Here is an 8,958-nt window from a genome sequence, read left to right as displayed (position 1 = left end):
TTCGTTACAGGAATCTGCAAATCGTAAATTATAATTAGACTTTTCATGCATAGATGTCATCATAAAAACATTCGGCAATAATTTCCAATACGATTGATTAAAATTAGAGAAATAACACATATAGAAATTATTGAAAAAAAAAGCATTTCGTAAACTCAAAATCAATTTCAAAGTATAAATAGATATGTACCTAAAGATTCGAGTCGACCATGAAATAATAAACGAAGATTCCTAACCTACTATGTCAATGTTAGTTATACATATATCAAAAGACACAAGTTACTATATTTATCTCTTTTCGACTCCTATTATTTTCTCGTTGGAACCTTTCACCTAACTCTATTATAAAATTCATTTATAAAAAACATATCTTACGTCTAGTAATTAGAGAAAGGAGTGAAATATTTTTTCTTTGAAATAATGGAATCTACGATAAGTAATCAAGCGAGAGCAAATAAAGAACGTGATAATGACATTGGCAACAAGGTAAGTAACCTTCTATGTTAAAGAAAGAACTTGAAAGTGAAAAGTGAAAGACCAATCTAAAGACTCCAAATTAAGGTCGGAGACATTAAGTAGAGCAAGGCATTCACTAAAGGTTATTTCATTACATTCGTCAGTAACAAAATGATTTTACAGAAAGAAACTGATACCGCTCTTCCTGAGGATAAAGGATCAACTGGATATTCGGAATATGACAGTGCCGATGCAGATAGTTACACTGATGAAGATGAAAACCAAAAAATACGTTCCAGGGCTTCTTATTTAGATGATAATTCTGATGGTGAAAGCCTATTATTAGAACGAGAAGAAGGTGATGGACAGGAAAGTGTTTCTTCAAAGAAAATTGATGATGATGAAGATAAAAAGAATCCACAGTATATTCCAAAGAGAGGAACTTTCTATGAACATGATGATAGAACTTTGGAGGATAAGTAAGCCATTTCATATTTAACAATTATATTTTATAAATGTTGTGCACATATGCTCCGTTTAATATTTTCATAATAATTCAAAACAAATTTCAGTGAAATTCAGAATGAAGGGGAAACTGATAAAGAAAAGGACAACAAAAAGAAAGTGTGGCAAGATAAGAAAGAAAGATGGGCTCATGATAGATATAACGAACCAGAACAAGCTCCAAAAAGTAGATCAGAATTAATTGCAATATATGGTTATGATATTAGAAATGAAGAAGGACCACCAAGAGCTAGGAGACGTAGAAAATATGGGTAAATATTTGTTTGGATTAATATTTTTAAAATATTATCTATTGTCTACATACATAAAGAGGTTAATGACTAAGCCATTTATATTTATAATACTTCAATGTCAAATTATGACTTACATTATTAAACAATTAAAGAACAATGAAATATTTTTAAACATAGCTTGATAATGTGAAATTCTTGATAAAATATTGATAATATTGATTGAAATAATGCTTTTTTTATTGTAGTCGAGGGCCAAATAAATACACTCGTAATTGGGAGGATGAGGAAGCTTATAACAAACCTTCACCTGTAGTCAAAAGAGGAAAGAAGCCCCTAAATAGAAATAATCAAGAAGAATTTCCACCATTAATAAAAAATTCGTCAGAGAGGAATGAAAATAATCATAAAGCTCCAAACAATGTGAAAGTTGATCAACAACCACCGTCAATGAAAGTTGAAACTTGGTAAATAATATGTTTAATTCATTATGGTATCAATTTATTCCTCAAGCCCATGTGATATATCTTAGTAGAATCATTTTGGCATATTATTTTCTTCAACTCTCTTCTCACATTTTTCTTGGTCTACTTCTCCCTCTCTTTGTCATTGTTCTTACATATACTGATCTCTCTATTTGTACCACATCATTTATTTCCCATTAGTTCTTCTCTACTATTTTATCAATTGATTTTAAATTTAGAATATTTCTAAATGTTCTATTTTTGATTCTGTTTTTATTACAGCTTACTTTTTATATTTTTGATTATCTGTTTATTTTGTTTATCCATATACCTTGAAATACGACCTTCAACACTACAGTGACAGGTCTAATTTTGTCCTGGGTCTCAAAATATTGTCCTTTCATCTACCTCTTGAACCGAGGAAACAGAAAGTTGTCTGACGGAGTGAGGTCGGGTCTGTAGGCCAGCTGGAGTATGACGCTAATTTTAATTTTTGTCAGGTAGTAGAGGAGAAGGCTGTGTTAGCGTGTCTGACGTGATTGACCCTTTGTTTTTTAATCTTCTTAATTCTACAATGTAAAATTTAGTAGTAACTGTTAGCAGAATTTCGGAGTGTCTTTAACCTTTTCCTAGCTATCCATAACATCTTGTGCCACCTCTTTGACTGAAATTTCGAGGAATAAAAATCTTCAAAGGCGTTTTTCAGCATTCCAAAGGTCTTATTTGGTGTTTGCCTTAGTCACATGCAAAACTTGATTACATAATGTTCTTTTGAATCTAATATAAATCTATAAATATTAGCGAAGGCTCCAGCAACCCCAATTTTGTTCCATTTTATGGTATGTTTGTTATTTTCTCCCAAATTTTATTTTTTTGATTTCATTCATAACAGTCATTCTTCGTTTTGTGGCCTTTGTTTTATTTCATAACCTTGTTTTTTTTTTTCTGTTTCCTTCCTATCTCTGACAATAACAATAAGGTCATGTAGAAATTATTTATTTTGTCATATTAGAATAAAATTGACTTAATTTTGTATTGCTTAGGAATGAGGCTCCAAAAGAAAAACAGATACCTCATTCATCTAAATCAGAGAATTCCCAAAATAATGCAAGTTATCCTGACAACAACAATAAGGGTCAACGTATAGGATCTGGAAGAATTAGTAGTTCAAAAGAACCAAACGAATCTGAGTATAATGGTTTCACAACAAAATCCAGGAATGCCCGAAATAGAAAAGCAACAGCACAAAAAGTTTTGCCAGCTAAGAATGTTCAAAAAGACGATTACATTCAATCGCAAAACTTTTACCTCAGTAATAAGAATAATGTGAGTATATAAATAAATTTTTGTTCATTTTATCTCATTACTAATCATTTTTCAGGAGTTAGAGAAGGATATGAGCAAATTGAATATAGAAGATGGGAATGGAAGCAAATCAAACTTTAATAAAGCAAATTATAACAATTGTAACAATAACCAAAGGCAGAGCAGTGTTCCACCACGACTTCAATCAGAACAGAAAGGTTCTAAGAGATATAGTTCTATGAGACAGAAAAGTTTACCGGAAACTACCACTCCTCCATTGAATAACTATGCCACAACATTTTATCCAAATGGTAAATCATTATAGTTCAAAAATATTTTTTTAATGTAATTCAAAAAAATACTTTGGTATTATTTATTCATGTGCATTAATATGTTATACAAATTTGTATTATATTGATAAGCCACTTAATTGTTCAATATTTCCAAAAAAATGTTCATTGTCAATAAATTTTTGATATTTCTAGCACATCATTCAGAGCAATTTCGACAGAGATAATATGTGGTGCAGTTAAATGACAATTCTATGCAGAAAAAAGTCTTTCTCTTGATATTTAAACCTTTGTATCTTTATCTATATTTTTCTCACTTTATTACTTCCTAACCAAAGTATACCAAAAACTTACAAAGAACTGTTCAAGCCAATTTATGGAAAAAATATTTGTAGCAATTAAAATACTCATGTCTTACTAACTAAAAATTATCAAATGAACAATTGCTTAAAATAAAGTACCAAATAGACAAACGTCATTAAACGATTGATCATTAGGCATGCTAATCCTTATCTTCTTCATAAATCAGTGAAGTTATGTAACTTAATTTTTTTTAGAATTCAATCAACAATCTGTTCCATCTCCTACTCAATCAATTTTACACCAATCTTCCCAGATACTTTCCCCTACTACACAAGTAGCTCATGTTTCTCCACTTCAACCGACTCCTTTGCCTCAAGTTCCCGTTACAGCTGCTCCTTTACTTCAAGCTCCTACTTTCGCTCCTCAACCATATGCTCAACCTCCTCCTTTCATACAAACTCCAGCAGTTGCCGGGCCTACGTTTATACCGACTGCACCCGCAACGCAACTCATCAATTTCGTCCAAAGTCAACCTAGTTTCCCAGCAAATTTCCAAGGATATCAACAACCTTTTAATTCGGTGGTAAGTATCATAGTTATTATCACTTGTCATAAAGGGTAATCCAAAAATACAGTGAAATCTTTTATTAAAACAATGTAACATAAAATTTGGGTTAATATTCCTAGAGGTACTGCACTTGCTAACCTTTTATCACATTTTTAATATTTTTGGGTAGAAGTTACATAGTGCTGAATGTGATGAGTAATGCAGATGTGTGATATGATGAAAAGGAAAGTTATCTCTTTGCATGCACTCTAAAACCTCAATCGCCTATTCGAGTAGACATGTTTGTCCACATTTTTATCTATTGTGTTGATGTTTTGTTCAAGATATAAACACTGGATTCAAATTTTTTACTGCTAGCTTTAATATGTGGGGGTATGAGACATACTACTTGCAATAGATGTAGTGTTAATAATTCATTGTATTTTTTATTGTATCTTGTATTTTTATTCATAGTTGCAATGTCATAAATTTCAGACTCCACCGACTGAACTGTATCAACCACAGGGGGGAATAACTTATTACTCAACTGATCAGCAAATTGCCCAACGTCAAGTGCCGCAAAAACGCCCCAAAGCAGCAATTCCCATAGTAGCTCCTCCTTCCTATGATAAAAAAGATGAAAATTCCGACGTTCAGTCAGTGAATAATACTCAAATTGAAAATACAGAAACAACTGTCGAAGTACATCAATGACACAGCTCTTATTTTGGGTAGAGTTTAGTTTCGCTTTTTCGGCTACATATTATCAAGGTGATCGATGTGAAAATTTGAAGAAAATCGAAAATGCAAGCTGTAGTTTTATAAAGGTGCAAATAGGCAAAACTGATATATAAATAATTTATAGCAAAAATGTATGTATTTTACTATGAAAATGCTTCTCTTTTAATATCAGTTTGATTTATAAGTGGCCATTTGCCTTACCATTATGACTCATACATTTTCAAAATGTTCAATATAACCAATCTAGATAGTGATAAAATGATACAGGAAATGTTATAGTTATGTGTAAATCCAGCATATATAGCATTTTGAGATGAATGCGCATGTCTTCAATAAATTCATTCAACTGGCGCAGTCACTAGGATTTTTTAAAAATTTAGTATTTGCTCCTGAATATAATCTACTAATTTTATGTAAATACGATTGATCCGTCTAATTAAAAAAGTACTATTTATGCAACAAAACACACTAAAGACTCAGTTGAGGACATTGGAGACGTTTGCTGAGACAGATATTATTTTGTAACCAAAACTATGATTCTGAATGAAATTGAATAATTCAATCAACTATTGAATTGAATGAAAAATTGCCTTTAGCATTGTGTTATTGGCATAGGCAAACAATTGAAGAACTTATTGCCTGTTACAATGAATACTGGCGTATACTTTCAAAGCTACAATTGTAAATAGTATAATCTTACAGATTTATGATTGTATCTTTGAAAATATACCCTAGTAAATAACCAAGCTTTTTTACATGATAGTGTATCAGAAATGATAGTGGTTGTATCATTTTAACATTCTTCTTGACACATGATCACAAATTTATAATTTCAGACAAAACAATATCAATTTGTATGGGCTACAAACCAATAAGTAGTATTTGGTTTCCATTTGTTGATGTTTTGCTTAATAAGGTTACTCAAGAGGTGAATTGTATTAGTTATATGTTGGTATTTATTTATTTTATTTTTTATTGAATTGAAATTTAGTGAAAATTATGTAAAAAAAACTACTATTGTACTTTTATTCTATTATCAACTGAATTATAATTTTTCTAACAATAATTCATCATTTTAAACATTTGAAATTAGAAAAAAATATTTGTTGCATAACATTTGACAAACAGTGCACACTTCTGGAAATTGGCGGGAAAATATTGTTCAATTAAAATAGAAGAAATTCAATTTTTAACAAATTCTTTATAATAAAAAATGTCTTTTCATTAATTAATAAATTTGTTTGTAAATGAGCTGATTTTCAATTTTATTGGATATTAAATGTAAAAATGAGGAATAAAATTAATTTTTCATGTTTCTATATAATTTTCACTCATATATTTTATTTTAATGATGATCACTTGCAACTATGCTTTAGTTTTTTTACTCTCCAATTAAATACTGGGGGAATGTGAGGTAAAAATATTAATACAAATATAACATGTATTTTTGTTTAACCTTAAAATTGATATTAATAAATAACTCGTTTGAACATTCTATTTTCTGTTTCGTAATAAGCCACATGAAAAACTTATCAGTTGGACCAAAATAAAAAAATCCTACCGAGAAAAATAAGGATCTATTCACATCTCCCAATAGTGAGTTATGCAACATTTCGTTCTTAAAATAATATAGATAGATTAAAAAAAATTGTAAAATCTATTATGCCAACTCAAATGTTAAAGCTTTTAAGGGAATAACATGACAAATTCATTAAAAATGAAAAGAAATATTGAAATTATCTACTGTTTGGCTATTATCATTTCCCGAATCTGTTGTGTCAACCATTCGACTCCATCCTGTAACCCTTCTCCAGTAAGAGCATTACTGGAAGATATATGCCATGGTTTGTTCATAATTTTATCTAGTCCTAAACCTGCAGCTATCTTAACGCTACTTAAAGCTTCTTTACTGTCCATTTTATTGGCGAAAAACAAAATTGGAATTTTTTTGTTACAAATATCAGGATGCTGAAGAAGAAGATCCAATTCTTCCTTCACTACAACCAATCTTAATCTGTCGCTACTGTCTATGACGAAGATGATTCCATGGCAGTCTTTGTAATAATGTTCCCAAAGGTCTCTATATCGTCCGTGGCCGGACATATCGAACGCTGTAAAAGAGAGGTTTTTGTCTGGAAATAACCAATAGAAAAATTTTAATATCAATCATATATTAAGTCATAAATATGTCGATAAAAAATCACCATAAACAATAATAAGAAAGAGCAGAAAAAAAAATCTAGAAATAAATCACTTAATATCGTGAAAAGTGACTAGGATCGGCGAACTCCCCGATGGTCTCAGAAGCCATCCTTGGTGTGATTAAAAGCGTTGTTATCGCGTATTTCAACGGTCTACTCGCAAGGCGGACTCGGCAGAAATGGATAGAAATAACTGGGACATATAGATGGACTTCGTGCATCCCACACCAAAAAACTGCTCCAACTAAACAGGAGCGAAATCCGACTAGTGACCGGACACTGCCATCTAAGACGCAATCTCCATACCATGGGTTTCACATACGGACGATCCAGAGCCGTTGGTGCATGGAAGAGGACGAAACCGTAAACCATGTCATCTGTGAGTGCCCATTGGGCAAGCCTTACAGTTTGCCTAATGACATTATGGGTTCAATCAACTTCTCAACGGACATCGGCTTGTAAGACGGGCCTATGTGCTCAAAGAACCCCTGGCCGTCTACAATTAACTATGAACTATGATAAAGAGCCGATGCAAATCAAAAAACTCTGGGGGTAAGGAATTAAATCTAATTCTAACCAGACACTATAATTTGAAAGAATACTTGTAAGAACAAAAATGAAAAAGAAAGGCGATTGCAAATGTTGGTAAAGAAAATGAAGATACTAACCCCTAATATTTTCGAAGTAATTAAATCTAATCCATCATATTTTGTTTGATATGTATCCTGTCTACATTCCTTTGCATATTAATGGATATATAGAAGTAAGTAAAACATTTTGAGATTCCACGATTTAAATGAAAAAATTTTGAATTAATTATGTTACTAAATTATAAAAATTTCAACCCATAATTATTGAATAAAACAGATGGTTTATAAATAGTTAAAAATCACTTACTTTGAAACCTCTCAACTGAAAAACCTACTGTAGGCACAACATCAGTAACTCTCTCGTCTTCATTTTTAAATTTATTTACCACAGTCGATTTGCCACTATTATTTAACCCTACCACTAATACATTAACCTCTTTTTTTTTCACCCCTAGGAAAGTGGCTAGTTTCTGGAATAACCCCATTTTTTTGTAGAATATTTCAGAAATAAATTATCAGTTCTTCACTTCATCGTTTTTGTTGTGTTTGTCTAATTGCTAAAACCATGTGTTGCAGTCGTTACCATGACGATCGAAATAAATACAAACACTATAGGAAACCAGTTCAATACTATTATGTCAACTCTATTAATTTTTAAATATGTAAATAATAAGGCATTTGATTCAGACGCTACGCTTAAACCATAACCTCATCTAAAAATGAAAATATTCAAACAAAATATATTGTACTACATGATGGTATACTCTAGGAGAACCTAAGTAAGAATAATAAAAAAAATCTATGCCAAATTTAAGGTAAAAAATGTTTCTTATAAAAATGAAGTAGCGTAGGAACGCAAGCTGAAGTTTTTGCTTGGTGTTTTCAATACGATTTGAAAATGATTTGGTTACGTAATTAAGTCTAAAAGTAGGTAAAAATGACTGATAATGAATTAACTTTGCTAACTCCTCCTGAAATGAGAGTTAGTAGCACTGAAGAACTATCGCCGGAAAAATCTAAAGGTTTGTACCTTAAAAATTTAAAAAACTGGTGCAACAATGAAAAAGTACCTGACTTTACTAAAAATATGCTACTAGCTTATTTTCAAGAGAATTCAAAATACAAAAAAATTGCCATTCTGTAGTGTCATTAGTCGATGTTGAGGACCACGCTTTTGATGAGAGGGAACATCGACATATCCAAATTTTTTTAAGTTAGTAAGTTATTTTAAAGTCTTCTACCATCTCCCAAAGGATATCATAAAAAGCACCTGATAAATATTATATTGCAATTAAAATAATTATGT

At 31.0% G+C, this 8,958-nt stretch overlaps 2 protein-coding genes across 3 annotated transcripts; one reads left to right on the top strand and one right to left on the bottom strand.

The window, feature by feature from the left end:
* Window positions 1-223: 223 nt before the first annotated feature.
* LOC130892396 (protein CASC3) lies at window positions 224-6,351 on the top strand. Its single transcript, XM_057797813.1, has 8 exons — window positions 224-486; window positions 640-935; window positions 1,029-1,232; window positions 1,460-1,678; window positions 2,719-3,001; window positions 3,057-3,291; window positions 3,828-4,156; window positions 4,616-6,351. The coding sequence occupies exons 1-8, from the start codon at window positions 421-423 to the stop codon at window positions 4,832-4,834; spliced, it is 1,851 nt and encodes a 616-aa protein (XP_057653796.1). The 5' UTR covers window positions 224-420; the 3' UTR covers window positions 4,835-6,351.
* On the bottom strand, window positions 5,879-8,195 carry LOC130892404 (ADP-ribosylation factor-like protein 6). 2 transcript variants are annotated; one of them, XM_057797824.1, is made up of 2 exons: window positions 7,960-8,195; window positions 5,879-6,993 (listed from the first exon to the last, which is right to left on the bottom strand). In XM_057797824.1, the coding sequence occupies exons 1-2, from the start codon at window positions 8,135-8,137 to the stop codon at window positions 6,602-6,604; spliced, it is 570 nt and encodes a 189-aa protein (XP_057653807.1). In that variant the 5' UTR covers window positions 8,138-8,195; the 3' UTR covers window positions 5,879-6,601. The 2 variants fall into 2 exon arrangements, with proteins under 2 accessions (XP_057653807.1, XP_057653813.1); XM_057797830.1 differs by having other exon boundaries at window positions 5,879-6,972.
* Window positions 8,196-8,958: the final 763 nt, after the last annotated feature.

Source organism: Diorhabda carinulata, chromosome 1 (assembly GCF_026250575.1).
Source record: "Diorhabda carinulata isolate Delta chromosome 1, icDioCari1.1, whole genome shotgun sequence".
Lineage (NCBI taxonomy): Eukaryota > Metazoa > Arthropoda > Insecta > Coleoptera > Chrysomelidae > Diorhabda > Diorhabda carinulata.
The sequence above is the reverse complement of the archived record's forward strand: the minus strand, read 5'-3'. Positions and strand labels throughout refer to the sequence as shown.

Coding starts and splice junctions, on each gene's coding strand:
- LOC130892396 (XM_057797813.1), top strand. CDS start 421: ATGGAATCTACGATAAGTAATCAAGCGAGAGCAAATAAAGAACGTGAT. Junction 487..639: donor ATAATGACATTGGCAACAAG/GTAAGTAACCTT, acceptor ATGATTTTACAG/AAAGAAACTGATACCGCTCT. Junction 4,157..4,615: donor AACAACCTTTTAATTCGGTG/GTAAGTATCATA, acceptor CATAAATTTCAG/ACTCCACCGACTGAACTGTA.
- LOC130892404 (XM_057797824.1), bottom strand. CDS start 8,137: ATGGGGTTATTCCAGAAACTAGCCACTTTCCTAGGGGTGAAAAAAAAA. Junction 6,994..7,959: donor TTCAGTTGAGAGGTTTCAAA/GTAAGTGATTTT, acceptor GGTTATTTCCAG/ACAAAAACCTCTCTTTTACA.